An 18,748-nucleotide genomic window follows, 5' to 3' on the forward strand; every position below is an offset into this window, starting at 1 on the left:
CTTCAGAATGGGATGTGGAAAAGAAAGCGTGTTCTCCAAGTAGCTAGGACGACCTTCCGCTGTTCCTTATTTCCTTTTAACCACTGATTTGCCATTTTCAGAGCCTCAGGGGATCTCCTGGGAGTCTCCCTTGGATGAGATGGAGAAAGTAGGCCATCGTCCAGAACCTGAACTTAACGTAGAAAGACCATCTCTACGTATGAAATTAAAAATCGAGGATTTTACCTTGCACAAAATGTTGGGGAAAGGAAGTTTTGGCAAGGTATGATATTGTATGTAGAATTCTGTGGCCCAACTTCCAGAAATTGAAGAGCAGATCTGGCCAGTGGAACTGAACTGGTGGAACTGAACCATACATGGGTGTGCAGAGAGCGCATTCCTGGTCAGGAACTGTCATGTGATGTGATGTATGTTAGAGGGCAGAGAGACATCTGAATTAATAGGGACCCGGGGAGCTCTGGGGAATAGCAGCCTCTGCTTCCTGGGAACAACGATTCAAGCCACTTCACTTGGAAGGTGTCCATCCCACGAGCTTGTGTGTTTGGTATCCTTGGACACCAAAGAAATGAGAAGGTGCCTCAGCCGGTTCCTGTTTCACAGATATGTTTGTTTCATTGGTGGTTTTTTTGTTGTTGTTTTGTTCCTTTCTCAAACCTGGAGTGTGGTTTTTACCTTCTGTGTGATTTCTTCTCTACCAAACGTCCTCAGCCTTGTTTTAGTTTGCTAGGGCTACTGTAACAAAATACCACAGATGGGGAGACTTCAACAACGGAAATTTATTTCTTCTAGTTCTAGAGGCTGGAAGTCCAAGATCAAGGTGTGGACAGGGCTGTTTCTCCTGAGGCCTCTCTCCTGGGTGTCCACGCTGTCTTCTCCCTTTGTCCTCACATGGCCATTCCTGTGTGCATGTCTGTGTCCTAACACCCTCTGCTTATAAGGACACCAGTCATATTGGATTAGGACCCACCCTAATGACCTCATTTTAACATAATTATCTCTGTAAGCACCCTGTCTCCAAATATGGTCTCACTCTGAGCTGCTGGGGTTTAGGACTCCAACATATCAGTTCTTTGGAAGGGACACAATTCAGCCCAGAACACGGCCCTAGCTTGAGCATCTTAGGAAGAGTTCCACAGAGGAAGTCCCTCCTCTAAATTCTTCCTGCCACTCACTCAGGTTATGGGCCATTAGTCAGTCACAGAGGGCAAGGAGAGGAGGAAGGAGACATAATGGAAGAAATTATAATCAACTCTCAGTGACAAGAGGAGATTTTCAAGCCAGTGATTGTAAAGAGGGATGTCATGGAATATAGGCTTTTAGGTTATTTTGGATATTAAGGATATCACGTGTATTAATGGAACTCTCAGTTGTTTTATATTTATATTGGATGCAACGTCTAGGAAAGTTTTAGCCAAAGACTACTGTTCCGTGAATTTGTGCAGCCAAGACCAGCATTGTGCTCAGCACCTGCTCACTAGACTTTGGCTGCAAAACTCACCCAGTTTATTTAATAATAATGTAACTGGGTATTGCCGTAGCTGAAGGACATTGTGCTGCAGTTGGGGTTTCTATATAACACCAAGGCATTGCCTTTGGCAAAATCCACTCTGCCCTACAAACTGTAGCTGATATCCATTAATTCGTTTATCTTGTTTCCACAATAACATGAACCGTAGCAGGCTCGTCTGGTGTTAATCTGAGTGTAAGAGGCAATTTTACAGCCAGTCTTCATTAAAATTTAGCATCAATTAATGTGCAGTTTATAACCTGTTTCCAAAAACTGAAAGCACATTATAGAGATGGAAATGGCTTTTTTTCCCAGCTTCTTAGTTTATGGCTGATTTGGGGATGTTTTATTGAAAGAAGCAATTACCAAAAGGGGACTTTTAATTGTTAAAGGAAAGCTTTTCTTTGTTCCCGTGTGGATTTTACTTTTCAACAAAGTTAAGAAGACATTAAGTTAAACCTAGATGCCTTAGTAAATAACCCAAGGGACAGCTGAGAGCTTCAGGTATCCTCTGCTCTGTGTCCAAAGCAGTAAGCCCCTCACCATCAGGACCCCGGATCCCTGCACTCTGAGGGGGCTGCACCTTGGGACCCAAGGAGAGGGGGATGGAGCACCAGAGCAAAAAGGGGCAGCCATATCTCCTTTTCTTCCAACACTAAGAATACTCAAGCTTGTTTCTCTTCTTCCTTTTCACTCTATATGGGAAGTATGGTTCCTCATCAAAATGGTAGCCTCTGTATTCTGGTTCTCCATCGATTTTAGGCCCAGGAGAACAAACTGCATGTTTTCTGGGGATATGTATGTACATCATTCATTTGCCTGAATTCTCATCTAAGCTCTACCCCCTCTATCAAGCCAGCTACCCCACAGTTATGTGTCTGCACTGTATTATTTTAAACACAGACACGTGCATTTTCACTATTGGTGTAACATCATTAACGTCAACAATCCCTAAAAGTCACTAAAAGAAGCAAATGGCAAGTGGTTTTTTTTTTTAAGTATAGTTGATTTACAATATTAGTGTCAGATGTATAACATAATGATTCAGTAGTTTTATAGATTATACTCCATTTAAAGTTATTACAAAATAGTGGCTGTATTTCCCTGTGCTATACAATATATCCCTGTTGCTCATTTTATGCATAGTAGTTTGTATCTCTTAATCCTATACCCCTATGTTGCCCCTCCCCCTTCCCCTCTTCCCACTGGTAACCACTAGTTTGTTCTCTATATCTGTGAGTCACTTTCTGTTTTGTTATATACATCCATTTGTTTTGTTTCTTAGATTCCAGTAACTGTCATTTAGAAAGCATTTTACAGTTCACAAATCACTTTACCACCTGGTATTTGATTTTCACAACAGTCCCGTAAGTCAGCAGTGTGTTGCTAGTTACCGCTTTTACACATTCGGGAACTGAAGCAGCCCAGGGAGGTTAATTTGCCCACATTCCCACAGCTAGTAAGTATCTGTGAAATGAGGCCTGAGCTGGGGTTTTCTGTCTCCAAATGCCATGTCCTCACTCCTGTCAATCGTCTGTGGCTGCGTCATTTGCAAAAGTGAAAGTTGGTGAAACTCTCCATTACATGCCATCTGGTGTCCTTTCTTATAAGATTCATGAAATCAAGTGGAAAAAGTAAACTTTGGAGTTAGATTTCCCACTGAGTAGCTCCATGAATTTGAGAAAGTTACCCTTTGAGCCTAGTTTTTTTAAAATTATTACTATCTATCTGTGTTGCAGAGTGTTCTGAGCTAAGAATTAAATAGATACTAAAATTAGATAGCACACGTGAAGCACATAGCAGAATGCCTGACACATAGTAGGTCTTGAAGATAATATTAGTGTCTGTGCCATCAGAGGAAATGCTGTGCATTCTATAAGCACATCAGGAAAGCTCAATTCCTCACATATTCTTTTTTTGCCTTGAAAAAGTGGCTAAAACTTAGAGTAAGGTTTTATGCTCATTTTCAGTGATACTTCAAGAACAATCAAGTCCTCCTTCCACTGCTTGCTGCTGCTTCCTTCACTACATATTTGCCTCTGAATGGTTTTATAAACTTACTCAGGTCCCTGGGTAGACAGGGCACACTTTTTTAAATAGAATTTCTCAGTGGCTGAGAATAACCCATCCAATTGCACCATAGTTTTGTGAAACCCTTTGAAAGGTAGAGAGAGGATGAAACCGTTCTGTATCATCCCACACCTGTGAAGCTCTATTTGTCTCCATAAAGAGGGTGGAGGAGGATTGGAGAAGTCGTCTTTTCTCACCCAATACATCTCTCTCAGGACTTCGTGACTCTTCTTTAATGAGCGTGAATCCAAATTCTAAAATAAAGTGTCTTCCCCTTCCCTCTAGGTCTTCCTAGCGGAGTTCAAGAAAACCAATCAATTTTTCGCAATAAAAGCCTTAAAGAAAGATGTGGTTTTGATGGACGACGACGTGGAGTGTACAATGGTAGAGAAGAGAGTTCTCTCCTTGGCCTGGGAGCATCCGTTCTTAACGCACATGTTCTGTACGTTCCAGACCAAGGTAAGGCTATCCTTCATCTCTGCCTCTCACCCCAGTAAATCTGGGTGCTCCTGGCAGCCCTCATCTGGAGACATGGGATACTCTCTCCGTTTATTTCTTCCATCCATCCAAATAAGTTTCTTCTGCGCTAAACACCACTGAAATATTACTTAGAATTTTTTAATGTAGTTGATCGGGAAAGGGCCTTACTTCTGGATTTGTTTGTTTTTTAGAACTTGGTTTAACTTATATAAGCAGTATGTGACTTGCTTAACAAGGCAGTGCTTTGTGAGAGGGAAAAAGTGACATCTGTTTATTCATCTACCATATGTGTATTTGAAGAGATGAAAGTTGGAAAAATAGATCAAAACCTGTGTGCACTGTTATTTTCCTTTATAAGGCCAGTAGAAGATCACCCTTTAGAGCGGGCTTCATCAGTGAGGCCCTGAGCATTGTGGTAAAAGGGTGAATTTTGTCAGAAGTGTCTCTTCTGGGAGAATTCTCCTCCTGATCTCCTTTTTCCTTAAAATTAAAAAAAAATTTTCCTTTGACTCATTTTAGAAAATTTGGAAAGTGCGTATATGCTCAGAGAAGAAATCATTTTAGAAAATTGATTTTAGAAAATTTGGAAAGTGCTTATATATGCTCAGAGAAGAAATCATTTTTAGAAAATTGATTTTAGAAAATTTGGAAAGTGTTTATATGCTCAGAGATCATTTTAGAAAATTTGGAAAGTGCTTATATGCTCAGAGAAGCAAATCATATGTAATCCCATCACTTGGGTATACTCACCGTTAATACTTCTAAGTTTATCCTTCTAGATTTTTCCCCCATTAGATTTTTAAAGGTAAAAATAATGACCTACTGGAAATACCTCCTGTTCTGTAACTTGCATTTTCAACACTCTCTACATTTCCTCACATCTGTGGGTATTCTTCTACAATTTATATAATTAGGCTACTTCTAAATTTTGTTCTGATTCGAATAACACTGAAATGAACATCCTTGTAGTTCAGTCTTCCTGCACAGACATAATGATTTTCTCTTTTTATTTTTCTACCCTACTTGACCCTATATCCCTATGTATGAGAGCCTAGAATAATAAGCAGACCCATGTGGAGCCATATGGTTAAGGTCCAAAGAACATGAGGAGTTTTTCTCTTGTTCTCTTTCAAGCCTTGATGAGAATGTCCTACCTTAGGACAAGTAACTGAGGACCTCAAGATGCCTCCAGCCACAGGAGGCATTAGTGGGGAAACGGAGTCAGCCAGAAAATGTGGGCAGTCACTAGGGGTTTCATCACCACTTCTCCAGCTCCCAGTAGCTTCTCAGCAAGTGTTTAATTAGGGAATAAATGAATAAATATACTTGGCTAAAATAAAGAGAAACCAGACCATGAAAAAGCACTCAATGATCATATACTGTATTCAAAGCATTGTGGAGGATATAGAACGAATACAGTTCCTGACCTGGAGAATTTCATACTATAAAAAATTAAAGAGGCAAGAATGACACTTCTAACAGTGGTGAGTAATATTAATTGCAGAATGCAGACTCTAAGCACCAGAGCTGAGAAAACTAGAAAGTAGAATTTGAATAGAAGTTAGAATAGGCAGAAAGGGTCTTGGACAGCAGAGGTGTAGGGACTATAAGAAGGCATGAAGGAATAAAGGGATTATGATAAGCTCTTTAAAAGTAGGCTTATGTTTTCCAGCAGGAAGGAGTTTGGAATTTCTGATAAGGAGGGTTAGAAAGATTTCCTGCTAGAAATTTCCTCCTGGAGATCGTAAATATCTGCTGGTCTGGGATGGTGCAGATATTTTACTGGAAGACAAAGTAAGCAACTGTCCCACTCTCCTGGGCTGTGTTCTAGATTTGCCGTGGTTACTTACAATCTCATTTTTTCCTCTTGAAATATTGTGGGACTTTTATCAAAATACTAAATACACCTCAGACCAGGCTTCTAGGGGCATTATGTAATCAAGTTTCACTCGGCACCTTTCCCTGCTGTTTTTATATATTTGTTTGTATCATTGTTTTCCTACTGTGTAGGGAAGGCTGTTGTGAATCCCACTTTGCAGAAAATAGGTATGTTTCCTTCTCCGATTGTCAGTTAGAGCCTCAGGCAGAGTTTGCTTCTTTCCCCGTTACAGGAAATGCTCTTAAGATTTCAAGCCTATGTAATGCTTTACCAAAACCAGAAAAGTAAATGCATGAGAAAAAGTGTCAGAGAATGTACATATCAAATGTAAAAATGACTGTCTCACTACTTAGATTTCAAGGAATTGAGTCCTTTTAGAAATAAGAGATGTGGGGGGGGCAGGGAGAGGCAAAGCTTACATTATACTTTCTGAAGGACCCTGATTTGAGATGTCCTGATTTTTTAATTTTATTCATTTTTTATTGAAGTACAGTTGCTGTACAATATTATGTTATAGGTGTACAATATAGTGATTCATAATTTTTAAAGGTTATACTCCATTTATACTTATTATAAAACATTGGCTAGATTCCCTGTGTTGTACAATATATCCTTGTAACTTATTTTATACTTAATAGTACTGATTTGTTCTTCAAACCTTGTATGTCAAACAAAATAACCACAAGTGAGTTACACACAAGTGAGTGTAAACAGCAGCAGTCGATATGAATCATGATTTCCTCTGGGTAATTTTTTAATGTAGTCAGTTGGGAAAGGGCCTTACTTCTGGATTATTTTGTCTGCTTGCTTATTTTTTAGAATTTGGTTTAACTTATATAATAACGAGGATTCCAAGCATATGTGACTTGCTTAACAAAGCAAAGATTGCTTTGGCTCTTTGGGGTCTTTTGTGGTTCCATACAAATTTTAGGATTATTTGTTCTAGTTCTGTGAAAAATGCCATGGGTATTGTGATAGGTATTGCATTAAATCTGTAGATTGTTTTCCGTAGTATGGACATTTTAACAATATTAAGTATTCTAATCCATGAACACAGGATATCTTTCCCCATTTCTTTGTATCATCTTGAATCTTCTACATCAGTATCTTTTAGTTTTCAGACTACAGGTCTTTCACGTCTTTAGTTAAATTAATTCCTAGGTATTTTATTCTTTTCTGATGCAACTGTAAATGGGATTGTTTTCGTACCTTCTCTTTACGCAGTATACAGAAATGCAACACATTCTGCATATAAATTTTGTATCCTGCAACTTTATTTATAAGGTCCAATATTAGTTTTTTCACAGTTTCTTTATGGTTTTCTATGTATAGTATCATGTCATCTGCAAATAGTGACAGTTTTACTTTCTTTTTTCCAATTTGGATATCTTTCGTTTTCTTGTCTGATTGCTATGGCTAGGACTTCCAATACTATCTTGAATGTAAGTGGTGAGAGTTGGAATCCTTGTCTTTTTCCTGATATTAGAAGAAAAGCTTTCAGCTCTTCACTATGGAATAAGTTGTTAGCTGTGGGTTTGTCATATATGGCCTTCACTAAATATGTTGAAGTGTATTCCTTCTATACCCACTTTGATAAGAGTTTTTATCATGAATGGATGTTACATTTTTTTAAATGCTTTTTCTGTTATCTATTGAGATGATATGGTTTTTGTCCTTCATTTTGTTAATATGGTGTATCATGTTGACTGATCTGTAGATATTGAACCATCCTTGCATCTCTGGGATAAATCCCACTTGATCATGGTGTATGACTCTTCTAATATATTGTTCAATTTGGTTTGTTTATATTTTGTTGAGGATTTTTACATCTGTATTCATCTGGGATATTGGCCTGTAATTTTTGTGTGGTGTCTTTGTCTAGTTTTAGCATCATGGTAATGCTGATCTCATAGAATGAGTTCAAAAGTATTCCTTCCTCTTTAATTTTTTTGGAATATTTTGAGAAGGATAGGTATTAACTCTTTTTATATATTTGGTAGAATTCCCCTGTGAAGCAATCTTGTTCTGGACTTCTGTTTGTTGGGAGTTTTTTTTTTTTTTCCCCACTTATTCAATTTCATTACTGATTATCAGTCTGTTAGATTTTCTGTTTCTTCCTGATTCAGTCTTGAAAGATTGAATGTTACTAGGAATTTATCCATTTCTTTTAGGTTGTGCAATTTGCTGGCACATAATTGTTTATAGTTGCCTCTTATGATTCTTTGTATTTCTGTGGTGTCAGTTATAGTTTCTCTTTCATTTCTGATTTTATCTGGGCCATCTTTCTTGATGAACGTGGCTAAAGGTTTACCAGTTTTCTTTATCTTTTCAAAGAACCAGCTCTTAAGTTTAAGTGATCATTTCTACTGTTATTTTTTGTCTCCATTTCATTTATTTCCACTCTGATCTTAATTATTTCCCTCCTATTAACTTCAGGCTTTATTTCTTTTTATAGTTCATTTAGGTGTCAAGTTCGGTTGTTTGAGATTTTTATTTCTTGAGGTAGGCCTGTATTTCTATGAATTTTCCTCTTAGAACGCTTTTGCTGTGTCCTGTAGACTTTGGAAAGTTGCATTTCCATTTGTCTCAAGGTATTTTTTATTTCCTCTTTGATTTCTTCAGTGACCTATTGGTTATTTAGTAGTATGTTGCTTGGCCTCCATTTGTTTGTGTTCTTTGCAATTTTCTTCTTTTGATTTCTAGTTTCATACCATTGTGGTCAGAAAAGATGCTTGGTATGATGTCAGTCTTGTTAAATTTATTGAGACTTGTTTGGTGGCCTAACATAACCTACCTGGAGAATGTTCCATGTGCACTTGAAAAAGAATCTATATTCTGTTTTTGGATGGAATGTTCTGTAGGTCATTTAAGGCCAGTGTTTCTTTATTGATTTTTCTGGTTGGATGATCTATCCATTGTTGAAAGTGGCATTACAGTCCCCTATTATTATTGTATTACTTTCAATTTCTCCCGTTATGTCTGTTAATAGTTAGGTGCTTCTATGTTGGGTGCATAAATATTTACAAATGTTGAATCCTGTTCTTAGATTGACCCCTTTATTATTATGTAATGTCCTTCTTGGTCATTTGTTACAGTATTGTTTTAAAGCCTATTTTGTTGGCTATGAATATTGCTACCCCAGCTTTCTTTTCATTTCCATTTGCATGGAGTATCTTTTTCTGTCCCCTTACTTTCACTCTGTGTGTGTCTTTAGGTCTGAAGTGAGTCTCTTGGAGGCAGCATATAGTTGGGTCTTGTTTTTTGTTTCTAATCCATTCAGCCACTGTGTTTTGATTGGAGCATTTAGTCCATTTACATTTAAAGTGGTTATTGATAGATATGTACTTAGTGCCATTTTGTTAATTGTTTTCTGGTTGTTTTTATAGCCCTTCTCTGTTCCTTTCTTATTCTCTTTGCCTCTTTCCTTGTGGTTTAATCATTTTCTCTAATGTAATGTTTGTGTTCCTTTCTCTTTATTTTTTGTACATGATAGGTTTGTTTTTTTGTTTTTTGTTTGTTTTTTTGTTTGTTTTTTTTGCGGTATGCGGGCCCCTCACTGTTGTGGTCTCTCCCGTTGTGGAGCACAGGCTCCAGACACGCAGGCTCAGCGGCCAGGGCTCACGGGCCCAGCCGCTCCGCGGCACGTGGGATCTTCCCGGACCGGGGCGCGAACCCACGTCCCCTGCATTGGCAGGCGGACTCTCAACCACTGCGCCACCAGGGAAGCCCCATCATAGGTTTTTGATTTGCAGCTACCATGAAGTTCATCTCTCTCTCTCTCTCGTATATGTATATGAGTTTATTTTAAGCTCAAAGTCACTTAAGTTAGAATGCATTCTAAAAGCACTACATTTGTACTCTCCTTGCCAACATTTTGGTTTTTATGTCATATTTTATGTCTTTTTGTGTATCCCTTCACTTCTTTTGTAGTTATAGTTGATTTTACTACTTTTGATTTTACTACTTTTAGCCTTCATGCTAGTTTAAGTGGCTGTTCCACAGCCTTTCCTATATATTTTCCTTTACCAGTGAGATTTTTTCTTTCATATATTTTCATATTTCTGTTTATGGCCTTTTCGTTTCACTTACAAAAAAATGTTAAAGGGTCTTCTTTAAGGCCAGTTTAGCAGTGATGAACTACGTTAGTTTTCACTTGTCTGGGAAACTCTTGATCTTGTCTTCAATTCTGAATGATAACTTTCCCAGGTAGAGTACTCTTGGTTATAAGTTTTCTTCCTTTTAAATTTTTTCCTTTCAGCACTTTATCATGCCACTGCCTCTGGCCTGCAAAGTTTTTGATGAAAAGTCAGCTGTCAGTCTTATAAGGGTTCACTTGTAGGTGACTAGTTGCTTTCCTCTTGCTGCTTTTTCTTATCTTTAATTTTTGCCATTTTCATTGCAATGTGTATTGGGGTATATCTGTTTGGGTTCATGTTGTTTGGGACTCTCTGCTTCCTGGGCCTGGATATCTGTTTCCTTCACCAAGTTAGGGAGGCTTTCAGCCATTTTCTTTTCTCCTCCCGGGACCCCTATAATGTGAACGTGAGTAGGCTTGATGTTGTGCCAGAGGTACCTCAAACTATCATTTTTAAATTTTTTTTCTTTTTGCTGTTCTGTTTGGGTGATTTCCACTCTTCTGTCTTCCAGATTGCTGATCCATTCTTCTGTATCGTCTAATCTGCTATTGATTCCCTGTAGTGTGTTTTTCATTTGTTATTGTAGTCTTCGGTTCTGATTGGTTCTTTCTTATATTTTCTGACTCATTGTTGAAGTTCTCATTGTGTTCCTTTATTCTTCTTTCGAGTTCAGTGAATATCTTTATGACCATTTACTTTGAACTCTTAAATCCAGGTAATTTACTTATCTCTGTTTCATTAGGGTGTTTTCCCCAGGGTTTTATCTTGTTCTTTCACTTGGAACATATTCCTCTGTCTCCTCATTTAGTTTGACTTTCTGGTTTGTTTCTATGAATTAGGTAAGACAGCTACGTCTCCTGGTTTTAAAGGTGGCCTTGTGTAAGGAGCATCCCCTGTGTGGGCTGGGCAGCTTTGGCAGTCTGGTTGGGTCAGGCTCAGCCTAGGGGTGAGGGGGGCTGGAACTGGAGCAGGTATGGGCCAGGGGGCGGGGGCTGTCTCTGGGCAGGGTGTCCTGTGGCCACCCTGGCAGGATGGCTGGAGCAACATGAGCCAGAGTGGCCTAGGATATATACCACACCAAAGCCACCCCGGTAGCATGGCTGTAGCTAGTGCAGGCCTGGGCATGCTACGGTGGCCTTGGCAGGCTGGCTACAGTGTCTGGACTGTTTTTCCATCCATGCACAGCACCTCCAACCCTGGAGAGAGTTCCAGCAGTTCCCCATGTGTTTGGCAGATGCTCTAAGGTTAGTAAATGGATTTCCTTCAAATATGGTCTAAAGTGTCCTTCAAATTGCTGGGGGTTTTTTTCTCACTGTGCACCAAGGTGGGCAAGTCTGTGCACAGGCCTCTCAGTGGTATCCCTCTCTACTGCAGATCGCTGTGTCAGGGGTGTTTCCTGTTGATGCTGGGTCTTGGTCCCTCCGTCATTTCTTGTGCAGAAGCTGTTCAATCAGCTCTTTGTTCTTCCGGAGAAATTGCTTTCTGTGTAGGTGTACATCAGTGTGTCCATGGGAGGAATCTTTTAACTGTACTCACTAACAAACTAAAATCTATTAGAAACAATCATAAAACCTTGAAAATACACGTCATAAATTACTTTAGAAACTCATGTTAACAAATGTTTCTTGTTGACCTGCTAAGTTCTATGTTTCCCCAGCAGAGGCAAGACTCAAACTATATGGGGATTAAATTAGAAAACTATTTCCTTTTGCTACCTAATTCTAAGTAGTAAATAGAAAAATACAAGTTCTAGCTTGGAAGAGTAGTATTCTGCTTTCTTGATTTTAAGATACCATCAATAATTAGACGCCCTGTTTTCTTCTTTTTTTTTTTTTTCATTTTAACATCTTTATTGGAGTATAATTGCTTTACAGTGGTATGTTAGTTTCAGCTTCACAACAAAATGAATCAGTTATATATATACATATGTTCCCATATCTCTTCCCGCTTGCGTCTCCCTCCCTCCCACCCTCCCTATCCCACCCCTCCAGGCGGTCACAAAGCACCGAGCTGATCTCCCTGTGCTGTGCGGCTGCTTCCCACTAGCTATCTACCTTAACGTTTGGTAGTGTATGTATGTCCATGACTCTCTCTTGCTTTGTCACCGTTTACCCTTCTCCCTCCCCATAGCCTCAAGTCCATTCTCTAGTAACTCTGTGTCTTTATTCCTGTTTCACCCCTAGGTTTTTCATGACATTTTTTTTTCTTAAATTCCATACATATGTGTTAGCATACGATATTTGTCTCTCTCTTTCTGACTTACTTCACTCTGTGTGACAGACTCTAGGTCTATCCACCTCATTACAAATAGGTCAATTTCGTTTCTTTTTATGGCTGAGTAATATTCCATTGTATATATGTGCCACTTCTTTATCCATTCATCTGTCAGTGGACACTTAGGTTGCTTCCATGTCCTGGCTATTGTAAACAGAGCTGCAGTGAACATTGTGGTACATGACTCTTTTTGAATTATGGTTTTCTCAGGGTATATGCCCAGTAGTGGGATTGCTGGGTCATATGGTAGTTCTATTTGTAGTTTTTTAAGGAACCTCCATACTGTTCTCCACAGTGGCTGTATCAATTTACATTCCCACCAACAGTGTAAGAGGGTTCCCTTTTCTCCACACCCTCTCCAGCATTTATTGTTTCTAGATTTTTTGATATGGCCATTCTGACTGGTGTGAGATGATATCTCATTGTAGTTTTGATTTGCATTTCTCTAATGATTAGTGATGTTGAGCATTCTTTCATGTGTTTGTTGGCACTCTGTATATCTTCTTTGGAGAAATGTCTATTTAGGTGTTCTGCCCATTTTTGGATTGGGTTGTTTGTTTTTTTGTTATTGAGCTGCATGAGCTGCTTATAAATTTTGGAGATTAATCCTTTGTCAGTTGCTTCATTTGCAAATATTTTCTCCCATTCTGAGGGTTGTCTTTTGGTCTTCTTTATGGTTTCCTTTGCTGCACAAAAGCTTTTAAGTTTCATTAGGTCCCATTTGTTTACTTTCGTTTTTATTTCCATTTCTCTAGGAGGTGGGTCAAAAAGGACCTTGCTGTGATTTATGTCATAGAGCGTCCTGCCTATGTTTTCCTCTAAGAGTTTGATAGTTTCTGGCCTTACATTTAGGTCTTTAATCCATTTTGAGCTTATTTTTGTGTATGGTGTTAGGGAGTGATCTAATCTCATACTTTTACATGTAGCTGTCCAGTTTTCCCAGCACCACTTATTGAAGAGGCTGTCCTTTCTCCACTGTACATTCCTGCCTCCTTTGTCAAAGATAAGGTGACCATATGTGCGTGGGTTTATCTCTGGGCTTTCTATCCTGTTCCATTGATCTATCTTTCTGTTTTTGTGCCAGTACCATACTGTCTTGATTACTGTAGCTTTGTAGTATAGTGTGAAGTCAGGGAGCCTGATTCCTCCAGCTCCGTTTTTTGTTCTCAAGATTGCTTTGGCTATTCGGGGTCTTTTGTGTTTCCATACAAATTGTGAAATTTTTTGTTCTAGTTCTGTGGAAAATGCCAGTGGTAGTTTGATAGGGATTGCATTGAATCTGTAGATTGCTTTGGGTAGTAGAGTCATTTTCACAATGTTGATTCTTCCAATCCAAGAACATGGTATATCTCTCCATCTATTTGTATCATCTTTAATTTCTTTCATCAGTGTCTTATAATTTTCTGCATACAGGTCTTTTGTCTCCTTAGGTAGGTTTATTCCTAGATATTTTATTCTTTTTGTGGCAATGGTAAATGCGAGTGTTTTCTTGATTTCACTTTCAGATTTTTCATCACTAGTGTATAGGAATGCCAGAGATTTCTGTGCATTAATTTTGTATCCTGCCACATTACCAAATTCATTGATTAGCTCTAGTAGTTTTCTGGTAGCATCTTTAGGATTCTCTATGTATAGTATCATGTCATCTGCAAACAGTGACAGCTTTACTTCTTCTTTTCCGATTTGGATTCCTTTTATTTCCTTTTCTTCTCTGATTGCTGTGGCTAAAATTTCCAAAACTATGTTGAATAAGAGTGGTGAGAGTGGGCAACCTTGTCTTGTTCCTGATCTTAGTGGAAATGCTTTCAGTTTTTCACCATTGAGGACGATGTTGGCTGTGGGTTTGTCATATATGGCCTTTATCATGTTGAGGAAAGTTCCCTCTATGCCTACTTTCTGCAGGGTTTTTATCATAAATGGGTGTTGAATTTTGTCGAAAGCTTTCTCTGCATCTGTTGAGATGATCATATGGTTTTTCTCCTGCAATCTGTTAATATGGTGTATCGCGTTGATTGATTTGCGTATATTGGTGTATCGCGTTGATTGATTTGCGTATATTGAAGAATCCTTACATTCCTGGAATAAACCCCACTTGATCATGGTGTATGATCCTTTTAATGTGCTGTTGGATTCTGTTTGCTAGTATTTTGTTGAGGATTTTTGCATCTATGTTCATCAGTGATATTGGCCTGTAGTTTTCTTTCTTTGTGACATCCTTGTCTGGTTTTGGTATCAGGGTGATGGTGGTCTCGTAGAATGAGTTGGGGAGTGTTCCTCCCTCTGCTATATTTTGGAAGAGTTTGAGAAGGATAGGTGATAGCTCTTCTCTAAATGTTTGATAGAATTCGCCTGTGAAGCCATCTGGTCCTGGGCTTTTGCTTGTTGGCTGGGCTTTTGCTTGTTGGAAGATTTTTAATCACAGTTTCAATTTCAGTGCTTGTGATTGGTCTGTTCATATTTTCTATTTCTTCCTGGTTCAGTCTCAGAACGTTGTGCATATCTAAGAATTTGTCCATTTCTTCCAGGTTGTCCATTTTATTGGCATAGAGTTGCTTATAGTAATCTCTCATGATCCTTTGTATTTCTGCAGTGTCAGTTGTTACTTCTCCTTTTTCATTTCTAATTCTATTGATTTGAGTCTTCTCCCTTTTTTTCTTGATGAGTCTGGCTAATGGTTTATCAATTTTGTTTATCTTCTCAAAGAACCAGCTTTTAGTTTTATTGAGCTTTGCTATCGTTTCCTTCATTTCTTTTTCATTTATTTCTGATCTGATTTTTATGATTTCTTTCCTTCTGCTAACTTTGGGGTTTTTTTGTTCTTCTTTCTCTAATTGCTTTAGGTGCAAGGTTAGGTTGTTTATTTGAGATGTTTCCTGTTTCTTAAGGTAGGATTGTATTGCTATAAACTTCCCTCTTAGAACTGCTTTTGCCGCATCCCATAGGTTTTGGGTGGTTGTGTTTTCATTGTCATTTGTTTCTAGGTATTTTTTGATTTGCTCTTTGATTTCTTCAGTGATCTCTTGGTTATTAAGTAGTGTATTGTTTAGCCTCCATGTGTTTGTATTTTTTACAGATCTTTTCCTGTAATTGATATTGAGTCTCATAGCGTTGTGGTCGGAAAAGATACTTGATACAATTTCAATTTTCTTAAATTTACCAAGGCTTGATTTGTGACCCAAGATATGATCTATCCTGGAGAATGTTCCATGAGCACTTGAGAAGAATGTGTATTCTGTTGTTTTTGGATGGAATGTCCTATAAATATCAATTAACTCCATCTCGTTTCATGTATCATTTAAAGCTTGTGTTTCCTTATTTATTTTCATTTTGGATGATCTGTCCATTGGTGAAAGTGGGGTGTTAAAGTCCCCTACTATGAATGTGTTACTGTCGATTTCCCCTTTTATGGCTGTAGTATTTGCCTTATGTATTGAGGTGCTCCTATGTTGGGTGCATAAATATTTACAATTGTTATATCTTCTTCTTGGATCGATCCCTTGATCATTATGTAGTGTCCTTCTTTGTCTCTTTTAATAGTCTTTGTTTTAAAGTCTATTTTGTCTGATATGAGAATTGCTACTCCAGCATTCTTTTGGTTTCCATTTGCGTGAAATACCTTTTTCCATCCCCTTACTTTCAGTCTGTATGTGTCTCTAGGTCTGAAGTGGGTCTCTTGTAGACAGCAAATATATGCGTCTTGTTTTTGTATCCATTCAGCCAATCTGTGTCTTTTGGTGGGAGCATTTAGTCCATTTACATTTAAGGTAATTATCGATATGTGTGTTCCCATTCCCATTTTCTTAATTGTTTTGGGTTCGTTATTGTAGGTCTTTTCCTTCTTCTGTGTTTCTTGCCTAGAGAAGTTCCTTTAGCAGTTGTTGTAGAGCTGGTTTGGTGGTGCTGAACTCTCTCATCTTTTGCTTGTCTGTAAAGGTTTTAATTTCTCCATCAAATCTGAATGAGATCCTTGCTGGGTAGAGTAATCTTGGTTGCAGGTTTTTCTCCTTCAACACTTTCAATATGTCCTGCCACTCCCTTCTGGCTTGCAGAGTTTCTGCTGAAAGATCAGCTGTTAACCTTATGGGGATTCCCTTGTGTGTTATTTGTTGTTTTTCCCTTGCTGCTTTTAATATGTTTTCTTTGTATTTAATTTTTGACAGTTTGATTGTCTTGGTGTATTTCTCTTTGGATTTATCCTGTATGGGACTCTCTGTGCTCCTGGACTTGATTAACTATTTCCTTTCCCGTATTAGGGAAGTTTTCAACTATAATCTCTTCAAATATTTTCTCAGTCCCTTTCTTTTTCTCTTCTTCTTCTGGAACCCCTATAATTCGAATGTTGGTGCGTTTAATGTTGTCCCAGAGGTCTCTGAGACTGTCCTCAGTTCTTTTCATTCTTTTTTCTTTATTCTGCTCTGCAGTAGTTATTTCCACTATTTTATCTTCCAGGTCACTTATCCGTTCTTCTGCCTCAGTTATTCTGCTATTGATCCCATCTAGAGTATTTTTCATTTCATTTATTGTGCTGTTCATCATTGTTTGTTTCATCTTTAGTTCTTCTAGATCCTTGTTAACTGATTCTTGCATTTTGTCTATTCTGTTTCCAAGATTTTGGATCATCTTTACTATCATTATTCTGAATTCTTTTTCAGGTAGACTGCCTATTTCCTCTTCATTTGTTAGGTCTGGTGGGTTTTTATCTTTTCCTTCATCTGCTGTGTGTTTTTCTGTCTTTTCATTTTGCTTATCTTACTGTGTTTGGGGTCTCCTTTATTGCAGGCTGAAGGTTCGTAGTTCCTGTTGTTTTTTGTATCTGTCCCCAGTGGCTAAGGTTGGTTCAGTGGGTTGTGTAGGCTTCCTGGTGGAGGGGACTAGTGCCTGTGTTCTGGTGGATGAGGCCGGATCTTGTCTTTCTGGTGGGCAGGTCCACGTCTGGTGGTGTGTTTTCGGGTGTCTGTGGACTTATTATGATTTTAGGCAGCCTCTGTGCTAATGGGTGGGGTTGTGTTCCTGTCTTGCTAGTTGTTTGGCATAGGATGTCCAGCACTGTAGCTTGCTGGTCGTTGAGTGAAGCTGGGTGCTGGCCTTGAGATGGAGATCTCTGGGAGATTTTTGCTGTTTGATATTATGTGCAGCTGGGAGGCCTCTTGTGGACCAGTGTCCTGAAGTTGGCTCTCCCACCTCAGAGGCACAGCACTGACTCCTGACTGCAGCACCAAGAGCCTTTCATCCACAGGGCTCCTTAATTTGGGATGATTCGTTGTCTATTCATGTATTCCACAGATGCAGGGTACATCAAGTTGATTGTGGAGCTTTAATCCGCTGCCTCTGAGGCTGCTGGGAGAGATCCCTTTCTCTTCTTTGTTCTTACAGCTCCCAGGGGCTCAGCTTTGGATTTGGCCCCGCCTGTGCGTGTAGGTCGCCGGAGGGCGTCTGTTCTTCGCTCAGACAGGACAGGGTTAAAGGAGCCGCTGATTCGGAGGCTCTGGCTCACTCAGGCCGGGGGGTAGGGAGGGTCACGGAGTGTGGGGCAGGCCTGCGGCGGCAGAGGCCAGCGTGATGTTGCTAGCCTGAGGCGCGCCGTGCGTTCTCCTGGGGGAGTTGTCCCTGGATCCCGGGACCCTGGCAGTGGCGGGCTGCACAGGCTCCCCGGAAGGGGGTGTGGATAGTGACCTGTGTTCACACAGGCTTCTTGGTGGCGGCAGCAGCGGCCTTAGCGTCTCATGTCTGTCTCTGGGCTCCGCACTTTTAGCCGCGGCTTGCGCCCGTCTCTGGAGCTCTCTTAAGCAGCGTTCTTAATCCCCTCTCCTCGTGCACCAGGAAACAAAGAGGGAAGAAAAAGTCTCTTGCCTCTTCGGCAGGTCCAGACTTTTCCCCAGACTCCCTCCCGGCTAGCCGCGGTGCACTAACGCCCTGCAGGCTGTGTTCACGCCACCAACCTCAGTCCTCTCCCGGCGCTCCGACCGAAGCCCGAGCCTCAGCTCCCAGCCCCGCCCGCCGCGGGCGAGCAGACAAACCTCTCGGCTGGTGACTGCCAGTCGGCCCGATCCTCTGCGCTGGAATCTCTCCGCTTTGCCCTCCCCACCCCTGTTGCTGTGCTCTCCTCCGCGGCTCCCAAGCTCCCCCACTCTGCCACCTGAAGTCTCCGCCCGCGAAGGAGCTTCCTAGTGTGTGGACACTTTTCCTCCTTCACAGCTCTCTCCCGCTGGTGCAGGACCCGTCCCTATCCTTTTGTCTCTGTTTAGTTTTTTCTTTTGCCCTAACCAGGTACGTGGGGGGTTCCTTGCCTTTTGGGAGGTCTGAGGTCTTCTGCCAGCGTTCAGTAGGTGCTCCATAGGAGTTGTTCCACGCGTAGATGTATTTCTGGTGTATCTGTGGGGAGGAAGGTGATCTCCGTGTCTT

General features: G+C 40.0%; 1 protein-coding gene across 4 annotated transcripts in view; it reads left to right on the plus strand.

Annotated features, from left to right (window-relative positions):
- PRKCQ (protein kinase C theta) overlaps window positions 1–18,748 on the plus strand; it is a 159,280-nt gene that overhangs the window by 77,571 nt on the left and 62,961 nt on the right. For all 4 annotated transcript variants that reach the window (XM_070044841.1, XM_070044842.1, XM_030836906.3 and 1 more), the window contains 2 exons: window positions 102–262; window positions 3,863–4,036. In XM_070044841.1, the coding sequence (XP_069900942.1) occupies window positions 102–262; window positions 3,863–4,036 (335 nt within the window). The remainder of the gene's footprint in view (window positions 1–101; window positions 263–3,862; window positions 4,037–18,748) is intronic.

Source organism: Globicephala melas, chromosome 2 (assembly GCF_963455315.2).
Source record: "Globicephala melas chromosome 2, mGloMel1.2, whole genome shotgun sequence".
Lineage (NCBI taxonomy): Eukaryota > Metazoa > Chordata > Mammalia > Artiodactyla > Delphinidae > Globicephala > Globicephala melas.